Consider the following 22,971-nt stretch of genomic DNA (forward strand, 5'->3'; position numbering starts at 1 on the left):
GCACTTTTGCTCTTGATTGTGGAGAGGTGATAAAGGGTAGTTAGTACAGGAGTCAAAATCAGAAGGTCATGTTTACTCTAATCTTGCATATTCCATAGTCTCCAAATAAAATGAGAAGATAATATCTTACAGAGTCTTTGAACTCACTTATTCATTCAACAAATATTGAGGCCCTAATTATGTCGTAGGCCTTGTGCGGGTGCTAATGTTTTCTTTGAAGGATATTGCTAGCTGCTGATCAAATTTTTAAATCACTCAGTGCTCAGAGAAAGTTGTCTGTGTAGTAGGAAAATTTTAACTTGAGATTAGAATTAAGGTATAATAGAAAGCCAAATCTAATCAAATGAAAACTTTACAGTAGAAAATGCAGCCTTATATAAATATATTAAGTATGGAGTAGTCTCTTGAAGCAAGACTAAGGCTTCTTTCAGATGACCTCAACTTCATGTTAATCATCAATTACCTTACAGCTCAGGACAATAATTACTAGAACTAAATTACCCCAGTGAGCCAAAAGATACTGCCTTTTATTTAAGATTTTTTTTTTTTAAATTTGTGTGTGTATGTGTGAGTGTAGTGTGGAGTACTGTAGAGGCCAGAAGAGGCTGTCAGATCCCATAGAGCTGAAGTTGTAGGCAGCTTTAAGCAGTGTGATGTGGGTACTGGGAAAACTGGTATGCTGCAAGAGTAGCAAGCGAGTCATGTCTCCAACAAACACCCAACCCCCATTACTCTTAGTGCTATTACATAGCCTGAGCTTTGGGCTCACTTTTGGGGTCACGTCTTGAGTGAAAGAAGGGGTCATGGTTCACAGTTGGAGACTTTGGCATATGAAGCCTTTGTGCTGGTGGTGATTGCATTAAAAGGCGTGGGTCTTCAGATAGACAAAACTGTGAGCAGGGCAGAACTAGGAGAAGGATTTGCATGGTCACTACAAATATTGGCTTACAAATTTGACCAAGAAATAAGACTTGACCTTCTGAGTTTCAAAATCTGAACAGTGGGTTCAAGTATGTGTTAAACACATTCTTTTTAATTAATTAACTAATGAATTTGCCATTGGTTCTCTATGTAGCCCTGACTGTCCTGGAACTAACTCTGTAGACCATGCTGGCTTTGAATTTACAGAGATCTACCTGCTTATGCCTCCCAAGCACTGGGATTAAAGGTGGGCACACCACTGCCTGGCATTCTTAAGATGATGTAATAGTTTCTGAGATTGTTGGGAGGTTGGGGAAGTGATGTGTTCTCTTGGTGAGATTAGCTTTGTTGTTTGTGCAGAGTCTCAGTGTTTTCTCTGGCATTATCATATTGAATCTAATTAGTTTTACTCACTTGCCTTTATTTTAAACTGTAAAGATATTTTGTAGTACTCTATGTGCATGTCTTTGATATGGTGAGTCCCAAGTAGGTGTGGTGTTAATGCATTTAATCATAGCAATTGGGGGAAAAGAGGCTGACAGATCACCTTTAAGTCCAGGGCTAGCCTGGTCTTCCCCCAACACAACAACAAAAAAGAAAAGTTGAATCCATAAGAACTCTGAGACAGAGTTTGTCCCTGAGCCTGCAGTTGTTGTGGTTAGGCTGGCTAGCCAGCAATTCCCTAGAATCTTCTTGTCCTGTTCTTTGTTATGCCTACAGGTAGGTACATGGAGATATTGCTTGCTTTTTTACGTAGATTGTAGGATTTGAACTCAGGTCCCTGTGCTCATGTAGCAGGTGCTCATACCCCCTGAGTCATCTTCCCAGCCTCAATTTGTTCCTTTAGAAAGGTCATGCTATTTATTTCTTAAAAATGTTTATTTATTTATTTTGATGTGGTGGTTGGGTGGGAAGTGGGATGAAATCAGACCTTAGGATCTTGTGAAGACTAGGATAGTGCTCTAGGTCTGAGCTGCAGACCTAGCACATGTGCTGGCTTTCTTTGTGAAGATAAATGGGTAAAATTACAAACATCTGGGTAAGAGTTACTCCTGTGAACATCAGTGGGAAAAGCCCTGTATCTTTACATTTATAAGTCCTATTCAGAAGTAATTGATTGCTGTAGAGGAGAGATAGTTCCTGTGATCATCTTGTAGTATGCTCTGTGAGAGTGCAATGAAAATTATCATTAAACAGTAATGCTCATGACACGAGTAGGCTCAGCCAACCCGGTATGACACACTGTGGATCTCTATGTGGAGTCTCTGGAAGTAGCACAGCACTCCTTGAGAATCCAGCACATGGTGCCTCTCAGGCTGAACTGCAAGGCACAGCATGCATTTGGTGAGCAGCACTTGGAGATAGACACTCATGTTGTTGTTACAGGTTTTTTCCTGGCATCTAGTAGTGTATACTTTTCAAGCATAAATCTAAGCTGAAGATTTTTGGTAACTGCTTGTTTTCAGTTTGTGAAAACTGTCATGCGTTGCTAATGGCTTCCAAGAGTAACTTTGGTTGTCGAGTGGTCTTCCGTGTTGAGTATATTAGCTCTTAGTGATTTCTTCCTTTCTTCCATTTATATTTTATATTCCTGAGGGGTTAATGGTCTCTCTGCAGTAAACTTAATCCTAGGAACTATGATTCTTTGAAATAAATGAAAGAATTACAGACAATACTCCCAGAATCTTTCTGGTTTCTGAACAATGATCTTCGATTATGTTTCTTGTAAAAATTTTTATCTCGTGTATATGAATGTTTTGCCTGCATGAATTTCTATGCACCATATATGTGCCTAGTGCCTGCAGAGGCCAGAGAGGACATCAGATCTCCTGAAACTGTAATTAAAGAACCAGTTGTGAACTGCCATTTGGATACTGGGAATCAAATTAGGGCCCTCTGAAAGAGCAGCTCTTAACCACAGCACCATCTCTCCAGCCCCTACCAACTACAAAGTTGTTTCTGGTGTGTGGTGAGGAAGTTGTACTTAATTTTCAGATGTCACATTTTGTCTAACTAGTAACGATTGAAGCATATTTATCTGACTTAATTGTATTTCAAGACTCTTAATGTATTTGTTCACTGTCTCCTCAAGACAGCTTTATAAATTTGAAAGCTGTGTAAGTGTTCTTTAGGAAGGAGCATTCAGAGGAGTCTCACATACAGTTTATTTTCACAGTTCGGGTTAATCTTGTTCATAGGAATCTCTGTTCTTTATCAGCAGTCTTAAGTTGGTCTGCCTGTCATGGAAGAGTGTATGCTTCATTTCTATGCAGTCATACTTTATAGTAAATAGGTTCTCTGTTCTTAATAGTCTTCTGCTATTACCATTCGTAGGGCACTCCAATGTTGTTGTTGTCGTCATCGTCGTCGTTTTCTTTCTGTCTAGATTTGTTTGCTTTTTTTGAGTAGAAAAATGTGACTCCCTGCTGTCTGTAACATTTACTGTTATGTAGTCTATATTTCAAGATGATTGTGACCGGCTCATCTACTGCAGTGAAAGTTAATCTGTTACTTTTCCCATTTAATTCCAAATAAGGGAAATGGAAGAGAAACCATGCAGATCTCTTTGAAACTTGATAGTATAATTTTTTTTTTGTTTTTGTTTTGCTAAAGGACAACTCAGCTCAGTTTTTTAATTCAAATGAAAATTACTTAAAGAAGTATTTTAAGCTGGATATAAAAAGGGGTTCATCTTAGTATATATAAAATAAAAGCAGGCAGAGAAAGCATAGTTTTCATGGAATATTAGACTTGGAATGAAATAATAGAGATCCGCCAGTCCAGCCTCCCACTGGTGAATAAACACGCATTTGTGTTTATAGAAAGAGCTATTTGATGTTGGAAACAGGAATTTGGGTTTGAAAATACTTTGTTACCTAATTTTTTGCTTTATCTATTGGGGATTTTTCCCAGTTGAGTTATATATTTAATTAAGCCCTTGATTTATAAAAACGTAAATACATATTTGTATTTAGAAAGTTTGTAGGACTTCTATGCCATTGAATGGGTCACGAGTATGAAGACAATCTTTTACTCAGGGCGGAAGCAGTTCAAATGACGAAGGGATGAGCTTTTGGATTACTTGAGTGTTCTGCAAGTCAGACTTTAACATATTAGAAACATACAGTTTTGCATCTCCTTAACAGAAATACCACCCTACAAGTTCTATCTGGGCCAGAGCTTTTCTTATTTGTTCTGAATATTTACCACAAATACATAACTGCACATACATGTGTGTTTGGGTGTTGTATTCAAATGCTTTGGGGATTATCTAAACATTGATATTGTTACTTTTCTTTTGTACTTTTATTTCTAGCTGTTAGAAATTGAGGAGATAATACTTACCCTAGTTTTGTAGTTTAAAGAATTAAAGGAATGATGTTTGTTGTCTTGAAAAAATAAAAGTTGTACAAGGATGTTCACTAAATATTGTGAAATCAGCTTTCCACCCAGGGAGCTAGGTTTGAAAGTAGACTATTTGAGTTTACAGATGAAAATGAGAGGTGATTTTTCTTAGAGTCCAACTGTATGCCATCACTGTCCATTTTATCTTCCCTTCTGTTACCATGCCTACATCTTTGCAGATTTGCTAGCATGGATACTTATCAGATTGACAAGAACAGATTACCTCTGATATAAATTAGGTAACTAGAACTGTTTTGTTTTTTGGGGATGTGTATAGTTAGCTTTGCCTTTCTTTTTCTTTTTCTTTTTCTTTTGTGGGCATCGACATGATTACTATGATATAATCAGCATTGAGAACAAGGAAACATGAAATACAGTGAAGGAAAATAGCTGCATAGCTGGCTGCATATATTTAATACATTAAGAAGTAGGATGATGTAGATGAGTCTTATTCTGTCAGCCCTGTTTCAGCAATCTGAAAATTGTCAATGCTTTGTCCATTGATATGAATATCTAGGTCAGTCCTATGTGGACTCTTAGAGACCACAGGAGTTGGATGTTCAGGAACAGTCTTGTCAAAATTCTCCATCTTGACTTGATACTCACCTTTGGAACCTCGAGTCATTAGAGCTGCAAATCGGTGATGTAACATGATCTCAGAGGGTAGGTAGGATGTCCTCCTTTGGCAGATTTCCCCAGTGCCTTCTTGCATTGCTGAGAGGAACACAACTAATTCAAAGTGTGAAGGAGTCTCATGCTGGAGCAGGGTAGCTAGAGGACTTGATGGTGTGATAGTATGATAATAGGTTAGCGGGAAGATGAAGAATGGACATTCCTCAGAACTGATGCCATCAAGGTGGAAGTCCACACTGGTCTGGTAGAGTTCACCATTTTCTCTTTCCTGATAGAGTACAGCAGAGACCCGAACGCTGGTCAGAGGGCTGGGCCGGGTGTTGGCCACTTGGAAGATAAGATTAGGTTTGCCATCTTTGTGAGCTACAACTGCTAAGTCTGTGAATCGGATTGAGAAAGCTCTATTTTTTGGCCGTGCAATCTTCGCCACAAAGGCACCTAAATTAAAAACCATTGAAATGTTTTTGTTCTTTTTTTTTTTTGAACAGAAAACTTTAAATCTCAATACATTTTCTGAATGAGAAGAGTCTGTCAAGTAGTTAAATATTTCTCACATCCACTGAGTAAGAAATTTATCCTATTGTAATTTAGGGTAATTGTACTTTAAAAGTGTGTGTGTTCATTCTGTTAAGAACCAACAAACAAACAAACAAAAAAAAACCCCATGATTTCAAAATGGGTAAGAAAAATTTGATTTGTTATGAAGAAATGTAAAACATTGTCTTGTAAGTTACAAAGTTCAAGAACTGAGCGTGACGCCTGCTGTGTAACTCAGGTTGGAATGAAGAGTACATTGAGAGGAGGGTGGCTACAAGAGCAGAGGCTGCAAGAAGGAGTGAGGCAGGAAAGAATTGTTAATTCTGAAACTTCTAGAAGGCTAGTTTTTGGGGAAATTGGCTGTAAGTTGATTCAGTGTATCTTTTAAGTATACACTGGTGTCCCACCCCAAGATGTAGATGAGCGTTTCCTAGCCATTCTTGTGGCACAGAGCCTGTTGGCAGGCTGGTGAGGCATATGGCAATCGTTATAACAATCATAGTCTTTTAAAATTACTTTATGTGTATGATGTTTTGCTTGAATGTATGTGTGTGTGTATGTGTGTCCAGTGCCTGAGGAGGCCAGAAAAAGGTGTTATTGTAAGCTGCCACATGTGTTTTGGGAGATAAGATTAGGTTTGCCATCTTTGTGAGCTACAACTGCTAAGTCTGTGAATCGGATTAAGAAAACTATTTTTTGACTGTGCAATCTTTGCCACAAAGGCACCTAAATTAAAAACCATTGAAATTTGTTTTTGTTTTTGTTTTTTTTTTTTTTTTGAACAGAATACTTTAAATCTCAATACATATAGGGCCAGGTCCTCTATAAGAGCAGCAAGTGCTCTTAATCACTGAATCGTTTGTACAAATCCAATACTTACATTGTAAGTGCTTATGGTACAGGCAGTGTGAGGATATCAATCTGTCCTCTCAGTTTATTTGTCATTTGTTCATCAGTAAATCCATTTATCTAATCTATAAAATTTAATATGCATATCATATATATTTATGTATAACTTCATAATTGAAATAAATGGCAAATTTAGTTAGGTGTTAGCACACAAATTTAAACATGTTCCCATCTAAATATATAGGTTATCTTAAATTTAAGAACTGAGCCAATGTGGACATTCTTATGAAGTTAAGTGATTTGTTACAGGATGCAGAGCCATTTGGTAGCGCCTTGGGTCATCTTTTATGATGCTCAGTGCTTATCTTCAATTAGTCGATTAGTATGTATTTTTTTAATTGTGTGTGTTACATAAAAAGAACCAATCCAATGGAGTAATATATATTACCAGAAATATAAATAAATATTTATGTCCATATTCACATTGCATTTTGTGTGTGTGTTTGTAACTTTAAAAGATGGCGCTGAATGTGTTGCTATGGGTTTCCTTGTATTGAGTACATGTTGAATAGGTGATCTCCAAGTAGAAGGTTTTACCATAAGAAGAAAGATAAAAAGTGAGCTAGTGAAATGGCTCAGCAGTTGGGAGCACTGACTGATTTTCCAGAGGACCTGAGTTCATTCCCACTACCCACATGCCAGCTCACAACTGTCTGTAACTCCAGATCTGACACCCTCACCCAGACATATGTGTAGGCAAAACACCAATTCACATAAAATAAATTATAAACAAAAAGCCAGATGTATATCAGGTAACGTGGCTTAAAATTTGCATTTAATTTCCTTACATATTCAGCAAAATAACTTCTGTGTGAACTGACTTTTATGGTTTTTGTTACTATTTTCGAAAGCATATTCCTGTAAGTTAATGGCATATGATCTTTTTTCTTATGTAGTTCCAAAATTCTTTATATTTCTATTGTTTGTCCCTAGATTGTTTCATTTCTTTCTTTGGCATCACCTGCTTATAATAATACAAATAAATTACTTATAACAATATAAACAGTTTTGTCTTAGCCAACTAAATACTTTATAAAAGGTTTGTAGTATTTAAAAAAAAATAATTACCTGTGATAAAGGCCTCTAGCATGAGGCCTAGGAGCATTTGTATGGCAAGTAAGGCGATTGCACTTGGACAGTCCCCACTGGGGAACATGGTGCCATAGCCGATTGTAAGTTGTGTCTCCAGAGAGAAGGAGAACGCAGCTGTGAAACTGGTGATGTGCTTCACACAGATAGTGTGGTTTTCAGGCGGGACGTCGTGGTCTATTTCCAGATCACCATTCATCTCAGCTACAGCATACCAGAGGACTGCAAAAACAAGCCAGTGGACAACGAAAGAAGCAGAAAAGACCAGCATCATCCAGCGCCAGCGCATGTCCATTAGGATTCCCCATGCATCCCGAAGATACACAAGACCTCTTTGAGCACCATCCATTTGAAGTGTGCTGTGGCCATCTTTTGTGACCATCCTCCGGTATCTTTGACTTAGGAGAGGAGCATTAACTTTACAATTCCTGCTGTCCATCTCAGGCTGTGTTTCTCTGAAACAAGAGTGAAATAGTTAATCCTTAACTAATTGAGAGTTAGCTAGCATTCATGAGTTATGAAGCTTTCTTACAGTGTTTACATGAGAGGGCAATTACTGGTCAAGTCATCTGTTTACTAGTTATGTATTACTTTAGGATATTTTTTACACTTTCATTGATTGACTGTAAAAACACCATTTAATACTTTGTTTTCTAAATATATTTTAGAATTCCAGAGGGTGAAGTTTATAATTTGTGCTTTTAAAAAAAACCTACATGTTGTCTTTGTACAAATTTAGGCCTTAAGTATTTATTGAGTTAACTATATTATTTCTAAATAACAAATTTTAAAAATTTGCTAATCTTCATGAATAATGACAATTAAAAAGACTAGTTTTAAAAACGTTAGTATTTTACTTTGTAAATAAGTAAAAATCATTTGGAAAGTTAGCATTAACTATCTACAAATACTTTGTTTTCCTGCAGTTGTTGGTGTTTGAACCCAGAGCTCTGGGCCTTGAGCATGCTAGGCAAGCACCTACATTGATCCAGGCCCCCAGATCTGCGTGTGTTTTCAAGTTAGACTTTATAGTGGAAACTCCAGTCATCAGAGTTAATAACAATCACCTCTACCCACTAAGCCACATCTCAGTGGCCCAAGAATAATGTATTCCTTAGAATTAGCCTATTTAAAACCTTGTGAAAATGTTGTATTATTTTGCCATCATGGATATATTCCTATATTATTTCTATCCTGGCTGATGAATGGACAGCTGTGGAGCACACACCTTTGTCCATATCAAATCTTGGCAATGCAAGGAATTCCTGGTAAAGTTCTTCCCTAACATATATAAGGCCTTTGCTTCAACCCTGCACACCAATAAAAGACATTCCAGCTACGTGTATCTAGATAATACCACTTGCCCCTGGTGCTAGGAATGGACCCTGGGTCCTTGTGCATGCTAGGTGAATGCTATTGTACTGAGCCCTCCTTCCAGCTTTGAAAGACAGTAGCTTTGAGAATAAGTAAACCAAAAGAAGTAGTTTTAAGAACTTAAAAGGCAAAAATAAACATTAAGAGATCAGATGACAAATTTGAAAAGATATTAGTTTAATCAGTTTCTTTCTTGTGAACAGTTTTCATGAAGGGTTAGGCATTTCTCTATGTTATCAATATCTACTGTATGACCAACCTTGGACATGATAAATATATATATCAAGACTTTTGTGTCATGACTCTCAGGAACAAGTTACTTATTACCTGTGATAAAGGTAATAAAAAAAGGTAATAAAAACCATGGCCTTGTTTTTATTAAGGGTGCTTCTTCCAAAGTAGATTACCTTGAGAATGCCGCATACCCACTTGTGCTCCACTCTTGCAACCCCACTCCCCTATTTTTGTTTCCTTTCATGTTTAGGCTGGTGAACTCTGGATTCTCCTGCCTCAGTCCTCTCTAAAGACAATTACAACTAAGTGCTATCATATCTTGCTGCTTTCTTCATGTTGCATGATACCTAAGAAGGTCGTGTGAGATTGCTCGGTTTGATGGGTTAGTCCGTCTGAGACTCTGGGATTTTGTAGACTGTTTTTCTGTGTTACGGGATTTGGTATGTATGGCTTTCCCTTTTGTCCCGAGACTGTTGCAATCCTTGGTGATGGTACCCGGGACATTCTTTCATATTTTCCTCAGATTTGAGCTAGAGCTGATTGAATACTGGATAGTTCTCCAATTTAGATCAGATGGGCATTTCAGTTTCATGTGATAGACTTTAAAAAACAAAACTGTTCATGTTGTATTACTTACTGCCCTACTGAGTTGTCATAGTCATTGGGTGTATTTTTTTGTTTGGCGAGTGCTGACAAGTGAGCCACACCTCAGCCCATATTTAATGCTCCTTATTTTGTTAGATTCTTAAAATATTTTAAAAGATCTCTTTCCTCTTAGAAACAATCACAGAACCTTTGTAGACGCGGTACAAGATACTTTGATACTGTTCACCCATCTTTCCCTGTGCACAGAGATTCCATTTCTCATATGGAACCACTGAAGTGTATAGAAGGCAAGGTGCTGTGCACATGACATGAGGGCTTGGGAGCTGTGGATTATTATGGTCTGGCTAACCACAGCAAAATCAGTTAGTATACTTTTAATTTTTTCTACAAGAAGCTGTATATTCAGCATTCACACTGTACTGTACTCTAAAGCTAGTCTTTGCTAGTTTCTAGCACTTTTAGTAGATGCTCTTTTTACTCCTGTCACTCAGGTAATTAACTTAAACCGTGCCAGTTTATGCATGGTTGTTGCGGTGGGAATGATTTGTAATAGTAGCTGATAGATGTTATTTATCTTGTGCTAGGCATCATTCCAAATTCAAGGGAGGCTAAAAGGCAATACCTTGAATAGGGTAAACAGTATTACTTGCTTTGTTTTGCTGATAATGCTTAACTTACAGTAATACCTACTTATGCCATTCCCATTTCAAAATGAAAGTGAGACAAATTTTCTGAGATAAAATTAGCAGTTTCTGAGTATTATTCCCAAGCATACCCAAGTCTAGAATTAGTGCTAAAACCCAAAGCATTTGATTCTGGTTAGCCTTTGTGAGCAATGGTGTGTTCAAGAACTACAACAGAGGCTAGGGGTGGCAGCACCTGCCTTTAATTCCTGAACTCCGGAGGCAGAGGCAGGAGGATCTCCCAGTCTCATCTGCACAGTAAACTCTAGGCCAGGCAAGGCTACATGGTGAGAGCAGGTCTCAGAAAGCAAAAGCAAAACAGCCAGAGAAGCAGGACTGCCTAGGGAGAGAAGCAGGACTGCCTAGGGAGTATTGGTTCTTCAGGAATACTTATTAGGTGCAGACTTTGGAGCCAATGTCCTAGTGGAATACAGTAAGTGTTCCCCACTCACAGAAGCAAAGCAAGCTCCCCCTTGCTTCAGTCTCATTGCTGTATAACCCCACACTGGAAGCAGAGCCTTTCTACACACACACTGTATTTTCACTTGGATCTTTTTATGACTGCTGTTGGTTATCTATGGGTTTTGTAGCAGTGTTTGTCCAGGCTCTCTACAATTTCATTTTTTTCCTCCCTCCAGCAACTAAATAACATGGAAAAAGCCATTGGCAGGGAAGTCAAAAGGCCAGTATCAAAACAGTGAAACATTTTTGGTTTTGTTTTTCCCCCATGAAACATTGTTGACTTTCGATGGGATCATTTTGGCAAGAGGTTGAGAGAAGTAAAATGTTGCTTCTTAGTGGATTGCCCTGTACATTCATGTAGTCAGTCCCTGTTGTGTAGTGCATAAGGATAGGAGCCTGGCCTGGCCTGAGGACGCTGACTCTGTACATAGCTCTCTCATTTTGGACAAGCTCCCATGTCCCCTTGGCCAGGTATTTAAAACAAAGAATGTGGTTAAAAGGGAGGTCAAATAATACGGTTCCAGAAACACTACCTGCCACTTTGTAAGTTTATGCCTAATTTCTCAACTGTGTTCTATAGGATGGTTTCAGTATGATTTTATGTCTGCTTATCTGGCCTTAATTTTTTTTTTATTGTTGTTGCCTAATGTTTATAGGATTTTTTTCCCCTTCCTCTTCAGATGTGTCTAATGGGTACACATATTTTCAAGTAACTTTACATTATCACAAGCACATGAATGCATAACCACTTCCTTCCCTCCTCCCTTTCCTCACCCTTCTCTTTCTGAGTCTGGTCTCATACAGTCCAGGTTGGTCTCAAAGTCAGCATTTATAGCCAGTTGTCTTTGAACAAATGTTGCTGTTTATATCTCCCAAGTCCTAGGGTTACAGGTATGCGCTATATTTAACTATGAGTGCATTTGGAATGGATTTGTCTAGATTTAGATTTTTGTGTGATTTTCATGAACTGGTCATAGCAGGAAGTAGAATAGACAAGTGGAAAATTTATGTGTGTATCTATGTGGGGGCTGTAAAATATTTATTAATTTATAGATTGTTTGATGGGAAAGTTACTTATTTTAAAAATGGTAGTTTGATAGCTTCATTAATCATCAAAATAACAATGTTGCTCTGTTCATTAGATGGTAGCCCTTAAAGTTAGTTTTCTGTTGCTGTGCTTCTAGAGGAGTGCTGTAATTCGTGTTCCCACAGTTAAGATAGAGGCTGCACTTAGAAATGCTAAATGAATACAGTGTTTGTTCATGCCTTATGCAAACATTTTAAAGGCTGTGTTGAAAGTCTCATAAGCACCTTTCCTGGCCTCTATAATTAGGGCAAACAATGTGAGTATTAACCCCATTATGTAAGCTCAGAGAGTAGTTCATATTGTATTTTCTTATATACAGAATCTATGCTAGTAATAACCCCCTGCTTAAAAAGAAAATTTAAATTAGGATACACATCTCTTGAAGATTAAGAAAATTAAAACATAATAATTTTCTTTTGGCATTTATTTCCATATGCTTATTTCGAGGTTTTTCTAGTTCCATACAAACAACAACAAACCCCACACATTCTTTTTTAAAGCCACTGAATTTTTTAGGTCTTCTCCTACATTTACACATTATAACAAAGAATTGTATGTATTTACTAAAACAAATGAGAGCCAACCTTTCACTAATGTTTTCAGCATGGCTGTTGGCCAATTCTAAAATTTAAGGAAAAGAACAAACCTTAGCTCTGACTTTCTAGGTAATGTCTGTTCTAAAGCTCTCTTGGAAACAATCTAGCTCTGTTCCTATCGGCTGTCAGCTTCCTTGCTTGTTCCCCTAAAGGAAAGAGTAAGAGTGAAAGTTACTTAAGTACTCACCAGTTCTTTTGTGGGATCAGCCTACCAAGGAAGGTCTTAAGGAAGCTAGCAGACTCTTGTCTTTTTGGCCAGGTAGTTTTAACCTGCAGTGTCGTTTGTAGGTTCTCGTCTTGGACTGGCTTTGCAGCTTACATTCCTGTGTTTATAATGTCCGTGAGGGCTGGTTTCAGCTGAAGCTGATGTGATTGGTCACTTAGTCTGCAGGGGGGCCAATTAGCTCTGATCATGTGGAAAAGAATGCTGGTTTGTTAGGAGGTCTTTCTTTACCCAACACAAACCTTAACAACTCTGGAGAAAGCCTCTAGAACTGACGTGGAGAAGGGGTGCATTTTTTCCCTCTAATCAGGACCGGTTTTTAGTAAGTTTGCATAATCTTATTTAAGAGTTTATTTGAAAGTTCAAAGGGATAAAATTCCCTGCAAGATTTCCTTTCAGCCCTCTCTCCTTATATTGCGTGTTAAAGTGTGAGATATCTCTTTCACTAATCTTTTTTCCACCATTTCTTGAAGGGGGGATTTAGTTGGATAAGGATGTTTAGGCATAATTGATGAGTTGATTTTTCTGGTTTTCTTATCAGATTCCCACCTCATCAGTATGACTTCGATAGTAGGTATAGGTCATTTAGTTACCTGAAACAGTACCTCCCCCCTTCTTAATTGCAAAGGAAGAACTTTGGTCTTTGTTCGGTATTAAAGTTGTGTAGTAGGCTTGACTAGGAATATGATTGCTTGATGCTTTGTAATTCTCTTTAAGGTGAATCCTGGTGAAAAAAGGAAAGGATTTTTCCTAAGGCTTGCTTTAGTGATCCTTAGGGGTCTCGTCTTGGTATGTGTGATGAAGTAGAATAAAACAGTATTCAGGGTACATGATCTGGAACTCAGTACTAAATTGTATTTACCTAGAAAATGTCAGCAGTCCAGCTTGTAGCAGCCTCCACATGAGCTGAAAAGTATGGCCTTGTGTAATGCCTAGTGAGCAGTATTTCCTTCTCCTCTGTTAGCTGCCAGTTTTAAAACTTTGATCAAATGTTACACATAAGAGGATCTGGAAAACAAAGACACTGTTTGTTTGAAGTAAAAGCTTGGAAAGGCCTGCTGGGAAAGTTATGAATGTAGACCAATCTAATGCTACTTAGGAAGGGAAATCCGACTTTGTGGATTCCTCTCCTTCCCTTCACAAGTTAAAAAATACATTAATTCCTTCTTTGTTTTATTAATGCCAGACATTTCAATACAAGTTGAGACACAGCACTAGTAACTTTGACCTTTAGAACCAGGGATGGAGGGTAATCAAGGTGAGATTGGTGTGTAAGACTTATTCTGTGTGTGCAAGTAGGAATTTGTGTCATTTTCTAGCTGGCTGATGGAGGAAAACACCTAAGTGAAATAGCAAAGGCACTAGAGCAAGTAGAGGAATATTTCTTCCCCAAAAGCACAAGCATGTTAGTGTATCTTTTTCCACTGTTATGCATAGTATGTCAAACAAAAGCTTGTCATTCAACTTAGGACACTGCCACATCCCCATTGCCACCTTACAAATAGGAATTTCTACTGTATAGTTTACTGTGGCCTTGAGTGTAAATTCCCCTGCATCAGCCTCCCTAATACTGAGCCTGTAGACTAGACTTTTTCAATAATGTGCTCTATTTTAGGCTGTTTGGACACAAAAATGATACAGTAAGTTAAGGATACTGTTAAGTTTACCTACACATACCCAGCCATGCACCCACACAGTGGCTTTGTGTGGTATTCCTGATTCTGGAATGCTTCCAACTTGAAGGCCTGTCATGGACAGTGATGATCACTGATGGCTGGCTGTGGATGTTATACTTTGACTCTGGAGCACAGCATCCTACGGCAGTCATTTAAGTTGGTGCTATCAACTTGGCTGAGGTGACATTGATAATGGCACAGAGGATACAGCACCGTCATCCTGAAACACACAGTAGGTATGTCATAGTGAGGAGTTGGAGTTGGATCTGAAGCATCTCTTCTGTGTATGACATAAATGCTACTGTCCCATTGATGATTTGCTTTTTATTAAAAATCATAATGATTTGGGGTTGGGGATTTAGCTCAGTGGTAGAGCGCTTGCCTAGGCCCTGGGTTCGGTCCCCAGCTCCGAAAAAAAAAAAAAAGAACCAAAAAAAAAAAAAAAAACATAATGATTATACCAGGTGCCATATACAAGTAAATTAGTCTTTATTAGATCCAAATCTCTGTCCCTAAAGGTATTAATTCCTATTTTAGCTGAAGTATTTCAGTATACAATCTAGAAATACACTACAGTTTTCTTTAAAATGACAAAGGATTTGTTGACCTTATAGCGTAGTGTCTTGCCTATTCTCCCATCAAGTCTGCCTGACTGGCCGCCACAGTATTCTTAACTGTGTTAAAGACACCTAGACTCTTTCTAGTTTGTGTGGTAGGACAACAGGCAGCTTCTGGGTGTGCTGTCAGTACATTGTGAGTATAAGGGCTGTGGGGACAAGGACATGTGCCCATTGCTTGAGGTACTTTTTCAGAGACATTCTTACATGCTGCAGCTTCTCTAGTTGTTGTCCAGCCAGAAGCGGCTGTGTTTTCAGGACTGCTCACCAGCTGAGCAGAGGTTAGGCTGCAGAAGTTTAGAGACTCCTAAGGGTAGACTTTCAACTCCTCTTTCCACCACTCTGGAATTGTATTTACAAGTAACTATTGAGAGCAAGGGTAAGTAAGTGGCCACACTTGGATGGGGTTCCCTCTCACTATTTAATAGAGAAATATAAAGTTACTTGCTACAAAAATTTGCACATAAACAAGCTTCAAAGTCTGTCCCATAATTCCGCTTTTGCTTTTGGAGATTGGGTCCTTGTAAGCTCCAAGTTTCACAGCTGTAGATTTTGTTGGCTGAGTGCCTCTGGGCTCCATCTGAAGTTTTCCATAAACACCATTTTTGGCTGCAAGTCAAACATGCACACAGGTGCCCTCTTACCGCTCCTTCTCCTTAGGAAGTCCACCCAGTCAGACTAGGCAGAAGCTAGCACTCAGTTTTAATCTCATTTGTAGAAGACTCCTATTCTGTCTTAATACATTAAGGGAGAAACAAGTATATACTGTCATTGGGGATACTACTTGTACACAATATGCTACAAATGTATTTTAACAGCTTTATATGCCTTAGGCAACTAAGACATAAGAGTGTAAAATATTCTGTAGCTAATACAGTTTTCTGATAAAATATCCTATTTGCTTTATTGAACAGAAAAAAATTTAATTGGTTTCCTTCCCCTCTCTCTCTCTCTCTCTCTCTCTCTCTCTCTCTCTCTCTCTCTTTCTTTCTTTCTTTCTCTTTTGAAGATCATAGAACCCATTAAGATTCTGTAAGCATTAAACTGCTTGCCCTGAAAAGCAAAGCGTCCTTGGTCACAGCGTGCTTCCAGTCTAGGGACTCTCAGCCCTGAGCTCACCCTTCCTTGACTGTAGCTTGGGAATAGCTGGCTTTCCTAGTCACTCTTTCCAGACTGGTGTGTTAACCCTCCTTGGTGACTGCCTTCCCCAAGTATTCTAGGTGTGTACCAGCAGACAGCAAGCATGAGGGCTTAGGGCTGGGGGCATATTCCTATTGCTTGAGATATTTCAAAGAAAATTCTGACCTGCTGTAGTCTTCCCAGTCTCTCTGGCTAGGAACCTGTATACTGTTTTCACCCATGATTTAGATTCACTTTTAAATCACTTTGTATATAAATTAAGTTTTAAAAAGAAGTTAACCAGAGTGCTTCTTTACTCAACTGTTATAGTGCTTCTACATTACAGAGAGGAGTCTGAGTGCTGAGAAGGACCCATGTGGGTGGCCCTCACTGTGGCCCTGGCCATCATAGAACACTACAATTGTTAGGCACAGAAAAAACATAAGATAGCATCTTTTAAACTGCCTGTGAATAACTTTGATGTTTGTCATTTAAGTTTCATCAAGAATACACAAATCTACCAGGCATGGTGGCTCATGCCTTCAATCCCAGCATTCTGAAGACAGAGGCAGGTGAATCTTTTGAGTTCCAGGTCAGCCTGGGATACAAAGAGAAACCCTGTCCTGAAAATGAAACAAAACAAACAAAAATAAAACACAAGTCTATAATTCTTTTAAAACTAAGTTGTACAAGTGAACCTCTGGTATTTCCACCACCTACCCGAATTGATACAACCAGGTACCTACTGTAATTAGATTACAGCAGATTCCAAACTATTAGTGCAGTTCTTCATTTAGTGTCAGTTTTTTAGTTTTATAGCAATTGTAAATATAATTTTGATATTTGTTTGAAGCCATATTTTTCATCTTAAATTAATTTCTAGAACAAAACCTTTCTATTAAAAGAGTTCTAACCAAATTTTTTTTATTAATATACATTTAAAAATTATTTCTCAGGAAATACTGAAATAAGCTTAGTTCTGCCTGCAGATGCTGACAAGCTGCCCCTAAGTTGTACCGTTTGTAGTCCTTCTGGAGCTTGGCAGGCGTTTAAATCCTAGATCTTCCTCTTCCAGTTTCAGTTTTACTAGAATTTCTGGCTGCTTCCAATGGGCTTAGTTGTGAGAAATGCAGTAGAGATGGGTTAGGAGGCTGCAGGCCGAGGCTCTATTTCTGATTCATGACTCAGCTATGTGATCTTGGGAAGCCACCCCACAGGTATCCCTTTCCACACAGGAACAATAGTGATGTGAGGTTTAACCTAATCTCCTGTGGTTATTAAGACGATCAGGTGAAGTATATCAGTACATTGTATCAACGATAATGTATCAGGTCCTTTATTTCCATGTGTATCTCTGGTCTGCGGCCTCGAGGGCAGGTGCTGTGTTCAAGCGCGTCTTTGGAATCCTGTCTGCCTAATTACGTTTGTTTATGGAAGAGGCTTCATGTTCTTTTTTACCCAAGGTTTGAATAAGACAGGTGACAAAGAAATAGCATTTTTTGAGGGGAAAATATATGATAGTAATCACAAAAGCTGAATATTATGCACCCCTAAAGAAATATTTACTTGCTCACTGAAATTTGTGTGTAAGAATGCTCATAAATGTACAGTTCATAATAGCAAAAAACAAAAAACAACCTAAATGTCAACAGTTTAAAAGCAATACATCACAACTAACTACTTATAGAGTGAGATCTTGTATATCAGTACAAAAGAAAAAGCTATTTTTCAGACATAAATAATACTCCATTCACATGAAGATCAGGGCTGGCAGTAGAGCTCAGTTGGGCAATGGTGCTCGCTGCGCAAGCCTGATGACCCAAACTGAATCCCCAGAAGTCAGTGACAATGGAAGGAAAGAAGTGGCTTCACCAAGTTGTCCTTTGACCTCCACACGTGGATCTTGATGTATGTGTGCACCCCACTACCAAATACATTTTAGAGATGATTCAAAAGGGCAGAATTAAGAAATGAGGAGAATGTATAGATTTGAAAGACCTGATGGGAGGGCATATGTGGACATTTTTGAGAGCTATTTTTTATTTTTTTTAAACTAAGGTGTTGATTTTGTACAATTGCTGATGAAAACTCATTGGAGCACACAGTCGTCATGTGTCCACCTAAGAATGCCGCACTTAACAAGGCTTTATTTTATTTTATTTTTTGAAGAGGAGATCAGGAAAGAGTGAAGTCAGTTTACACATCCGTTAGTCTTTTCACCTTTTCCCCCCTGAAAACGTCTGGGTCCTAAAGGTTGGATGTGGGTTGTAGGGACTGTTGTCATTCTGGGTTTCCTTGGTTTACCAATAATTCATAATTGAAACATTCCTATTGCTGTTGTTCATATGACTATTTGACATGTGAAAAAGTACAGAGCAGTTCTTAGAAATCGGTTTGTAGTAATTCAGCCACCAGTAACTAAAATCTGTACTCTGATACTGGTTTGCTTTTGTTCATATACATTCAGACTGCTTCACGTCAAACCTACTCCCCTCAGAGGAGAAGTTCTGACCTGTTGACAGCACTTGGAGATGCATAAGTACAGAGAAATATTTGCTTTCAGAAATAAAAACTGGGGATTTAAAGCAGTTGAAATGTAGATTTCAGTGACTGTTTTACTCATGCTGTGTGGCTATGGCCTCTACCCAGCCATTTGCAAAGCAAAAGCAGGAGGGTTACCTGAGGCCAACTGTGAATGAAGCCAGGGTGGAAGGAGGGGAGGGAGGACGTGTGTGTGTGTGTGTGTGTGTGTGTGTGTGTGTGTGTGTGTGTGTGTGTGTGTGTGTGTGTGTGTGTGTTTGTGTGTGTGTGTGCGCGCGCGCGTGTAGACTTGCTCTGCTCCTTTCTCGCATGTTCTCACATGCTCGCTCTCTTGTGTGCTCCCTGCTTGCTCTCTTGCTCTACTCTCTTCTCACTGTATAGTGTAGCTTAGGTTGCCTTGAACTTTTTGGTAGACCTTCCAGTTTAAGATTATTGAATTATTTGTATTTTAGTGGCTTTAATTTTTATTTAATCAGTAGATCTAATATTTTTCACTAGGAAAAGCTGTGGTTGGTATTTGAGTCCTGCATTGTGCATTAGTGGTACATTGCCTATTGCCTACTTTCACGTGTTCACTGCTCAAAGGCTCCCTGCAGAAAAGCAGATGATAAACGTGAGTGGCTCTGTTAGGTTTGCCATTTGCGATTAGTACTGTGCTCTCTCAGCCCTGTAGCATTTGTGACAGGGTAAATTAATCCCTCATTGTTTTCAGATTTGGATACATTAAAGGTTTTTTTCTTAAGCTTTCTTTTATAAGGATAGCTAGACTTTTCATGAAGCTATGTAGCAAACAATGCTTTGTAAAAAGTATTGACCTCTCTTAATCTAAGAAGGAGAGCCTGGGAACTCTTGTAGTGCAAGGAAAGCTTGTGTTCACACTTGAATCTGTAACTTTGACTCAGTGTGCTATAGATTTCTGTTGAGTGATCAGGACATTAACATTTGAGTTCTGCTATGCTATTTAATAATGTTATGTGATTCTAGACAATTCCCGTGGGTTATGTATTGATCCTCAATGTTCTCAGATTGGAAGATTAAATCAGTTATAGTTTCTTCTGTCTTTGTGTAATAAGAGGACCCTAGAATTTAGCTGACTTGTGAATTAAGGTCTTATCCCAGGCTGGTTTCAGACTCTTTATGTGATCCACCTTCTACTACCTCCTGAAAGCTGGGATGATGGACTGGTTTGTGCTACCATGCCCTGAAGGGATGACAGATGTTTATTTCTCTGCTTCTGTAGGCAAGAAGTAACTTCATTTATTGGCAGCATGGCTTGGGCTCTAGTGTCTCACGGAACAGCAGTAAAACTGTCTGCCTAACTCTTTGGTCATTTTAAAGTTCTTTTGGGATTGGAACCAGTTTCTATCTTAAATTTATGGAAATGAAGAGGCTCAAGGCTTTGTAATGTGAGCTCACCTTAGATATCCTGTGGTAGCTGGCTTCCTTTAGAGAATGATTCCAAGGTGCTTAATAACAGACGCCTTTTAAATTTTAGATTTCATATCTAGGCATGGGGATACATGGCTTTAATCTCTATACTCACAAAGGCAGAGGCTGACTAGCCTGGTCTATGTAGTGACTTCCAGACCACCTAGGGTTACCTAGTGAGACCCTGTCTTCAAAAACACAAAATAAAACAATCCAAAACAACTTCAGAATAGAATGACTTATTATTTCAGGTATATCCTATTTTTTGGCAGTGAGTTCAACTTACCTTTAACAGAAAAGCATTTGATGAGCATCAGCAGCTAGGGCTTACTTGGAGGTAGGAGGTTGTCCAGGATTCTGCCGACCATAGCAAAGAGAGAGTCGTGACTTTCCTAGATGATGACCTTACTCTCTCCTAAGAGGTTTTTAAAATTAAATTTCAAGTCTGTCTGTCTGTCTCTGCCTTTCTCCACACCTCCTATCCTCCCCCCTCTCTGTGTGTCTGTCTGTCTGTGTCTCTGTAGAGGGTACATGTGTGTGGAAGTCAGAATGACAACTTGTGGAAATCAGTTCTCTACTATCCCACCGTTTGGGTCTCCGGAGTCGAACTCAGGTTGTCAGGTTTGATGAAAAGTGTCTTTATCCACTGATCCATCTAGCCATGCTGGTCCTAAGGTATTTTATTATTTAGTAGAATGATACCTCCCAACATTCTAAAAACTGGGTGAACAAACGGTGTGTTAAATTTTAGTATGTATAAAATGTAATTATAAGGTAACTAGAAACAAGGATTTTCTCATTGGATTATTTTTTTCTTTAAAACTTGTGTTCTGGTTTAATTGAAATGATGTCACTGAGAGAGCTGTAACTGTAACTGTTGCAGACTGAGCGTGTCAGTGTCTTCAGTGAACTGATTCGAGATTGATACGATGTTGGGAATTACATGCTAGCACATACAGTGCAAAATAATTTTTTGCGTAATTGAGAATTATCTTTTAAAGTGCCAGTTTCGTTTTCTTCACCTACAATTTTTCAAACCAGTTACATAGCTCTTAAGGCATTTTTAAACAACATAGCTTTGAATTCTGCCCAAAATTCAATTTGTCATATTCCTACATTGCTGAGTAAGTGCAGCCTTACAAGGCACAGCTTTCACTTTTGAATTTCCAGGTTTTTTGTTTTTGTTTTTGTTTTTTTTAAATAAATGGTTGATTGAAATTCTATTCCATGTGAAATACATTCCACAATTTTGGAGAGCCATTCATGCTAGTTGGTTAAGTAAACTAAGGTAGTCATGTAATAAAAAATGTCATTTTAAAAAAGGGATATTCTGATAGGGGAAGATTGACAAGATGCACTATTGTTTGAAAATATCACTAGTTCAAAACAGTATGTTATAACATCTTCAGGGTATATGTGTGTAGTAGTTATATGTATATGTTCAAGTGTACACATGGGAAGTTTTCGGAAGATTTTAAAAGAAACTAATGATGATTCTTAATAGTTCTGGGGACTAAGTCTCTTAGAGTTCTTATGTAGAAGGAAGACTGGTTGAGTATTAATTATATGACTTTTTGGGTAAATGATTTATTTTACTATTTTATGTATGTGCCTGTTTTGCTTACATGTGCGTGTGTGCACCACATGCATTCCTGGTGCCTTCAGAGGTCTGAAGAGGGTTTTGAGCTGCTGTGTGGGTTTGGGAGCAGAACCAGGATTCTCCACAAGAGCAGCCAGTGCTCTAACCCGTTATCCATCTCTCTAGCTCTTCACTATATGCCCTTTATTTATTTCTGTCTAAAATAAATTGCCCGGGGTTGGGATTTAGCTCAGTGGTAGAGCAAGCGCAAGGCCCTGGGTTCGGTCCCCAGCTCCGAAAAAAATTGCCCAGTCTTTGAGCATTCACCTATAAGAAATATATAATTTGCATATGTATAGTCAATTAATACTTTTTGAACATTGAAAGGAACAATAGGGTAGGAGTTTGAAGTATTGTTTTCCAAAATTTTCACTGGTAAGAGCTTATGTTAACTCACCATATTTTCTTATCTTGTTTATAGGGAGACCAAATTTTGAGGAAAGTGGACCAACGTCTGTGGGGAGAAAGCATGAATTTATACGGTCAGAAAGTGAAAACTGGCGAATCTTTAGAGAGGAACAAAATGGAGAAGATGAAGATGGAGGTTGGCGATTAGCTGGATCAAGAAGGGATGGAGAGAGGTGGCGGCCTCACAGTCCTGGTAAGAGTTGTCTTGTATACGCACAAAGGAACCGAAAAGAGACCATGCAAAAATGTTTGGGATTTAATAGGAAAGGAAAATAGTTTTTAAAAAAGAAATCATTTATGCTGTCACAGCCCAATCTTATTACTACGAAAACATTTCAAGAGAACAGTTCTCCAACACATCTACTCAGTTGATGGAAATCACTTTTCTGTTTTCCTGGGGCAAATAGTCTGGTTTAATAGGAAGCACCTGCCTGCATCTGCAAACATGAGGGAAGTCATTCAGTTTGTCTACCTCTTAATCTTCTAATCTATCTGTAGCATTCTTTCAAACTTAATAGGGCATTTAAAAAATAAACTTATAAATGTAAATGTATAATTACATGTGTGTTGTCTTCATGGGTATTTTTCCTGAACAAGAAAGAATTATTCTTCTATTTTTCCTGACTTAAAAAATGTGATTTTTTTTTTTTTTTTTTTTTTTTTTTTTGCGGGAGGGTTTATTTGAAGAATAAACTTTAAACTCAGGTCAGAAATAATCACAAGTTTATTCTTTTGTCCTCCTGACCTTAGAAAAGAGAACAAGAATAGTAATGATTAGTAAATT

At 38.3% G+C, this 22,971-nt stretch overlaps 2 protein-coding genes across 12 annotated transcripts in view; one reads left to right on the plus strand and one right to left on the minus strand.

The window, feature by feature from the left end:
• Nucleotides 1-22,971, plus strand: part of Gigyf2 (GRB10 interacting GYF protein 2) — a 125,796-nt gene that overhangs the window by 57,066 nt on the left and 45,759 nt on the right. For all 11 annotated transcript variants that reach the window (NM_001427666.1, XM_087564342.1, XM_087564346.1 and 8 more), the window contains 1 exon segment: nucleotides 22,201-22,380. In NM_001427666.1, coding sequence (NP_001414595.1) covers nucleotides 22,201-22,380 — 180 coding nt within the window.
• Kcnj13 (potassium inwardly-rectifying channel, subfamily J, member 13) lies at nucleotides 4,718-12,824 on the minus strand. The gene is made up of 3 exons (NM_053608.2): nucleotides 12,724-12,824; nucleotides 7,474-7,949; nucleotides 4,718-5,397 (listed from the first exon to the last, which is right to left on the minus strand). The coding sequence occupies exons 2-3, from the start codon at nucleotides 7,931-7,933 to the stop codon at nucleotides 4,775-4,777; spliced, it is 1,083 nt and encodes a 360-aa protein (NP_446060.1). The 5' UTR covers nucleotides 7,934-7,949; nucleotides 12,724-12,824; the 3' UTR covers nucleotides 4,718-4,774.

Source organism: Rattus norvegicus, chromosome 9 (genome assembly GCF_021556685.1).
Source record: "Rattus norvegicus strain SHRSP/BbbUtx chromosome 9, alternate assembly SHRSP_T2T, whole genome shotgun sequence".
NCBI classification, from domain to species: Eukaryota; Metazoa; Chordata; class Mammalia; order Rodentia; family Muridae; genus Rattus; species Rattus norvegicus.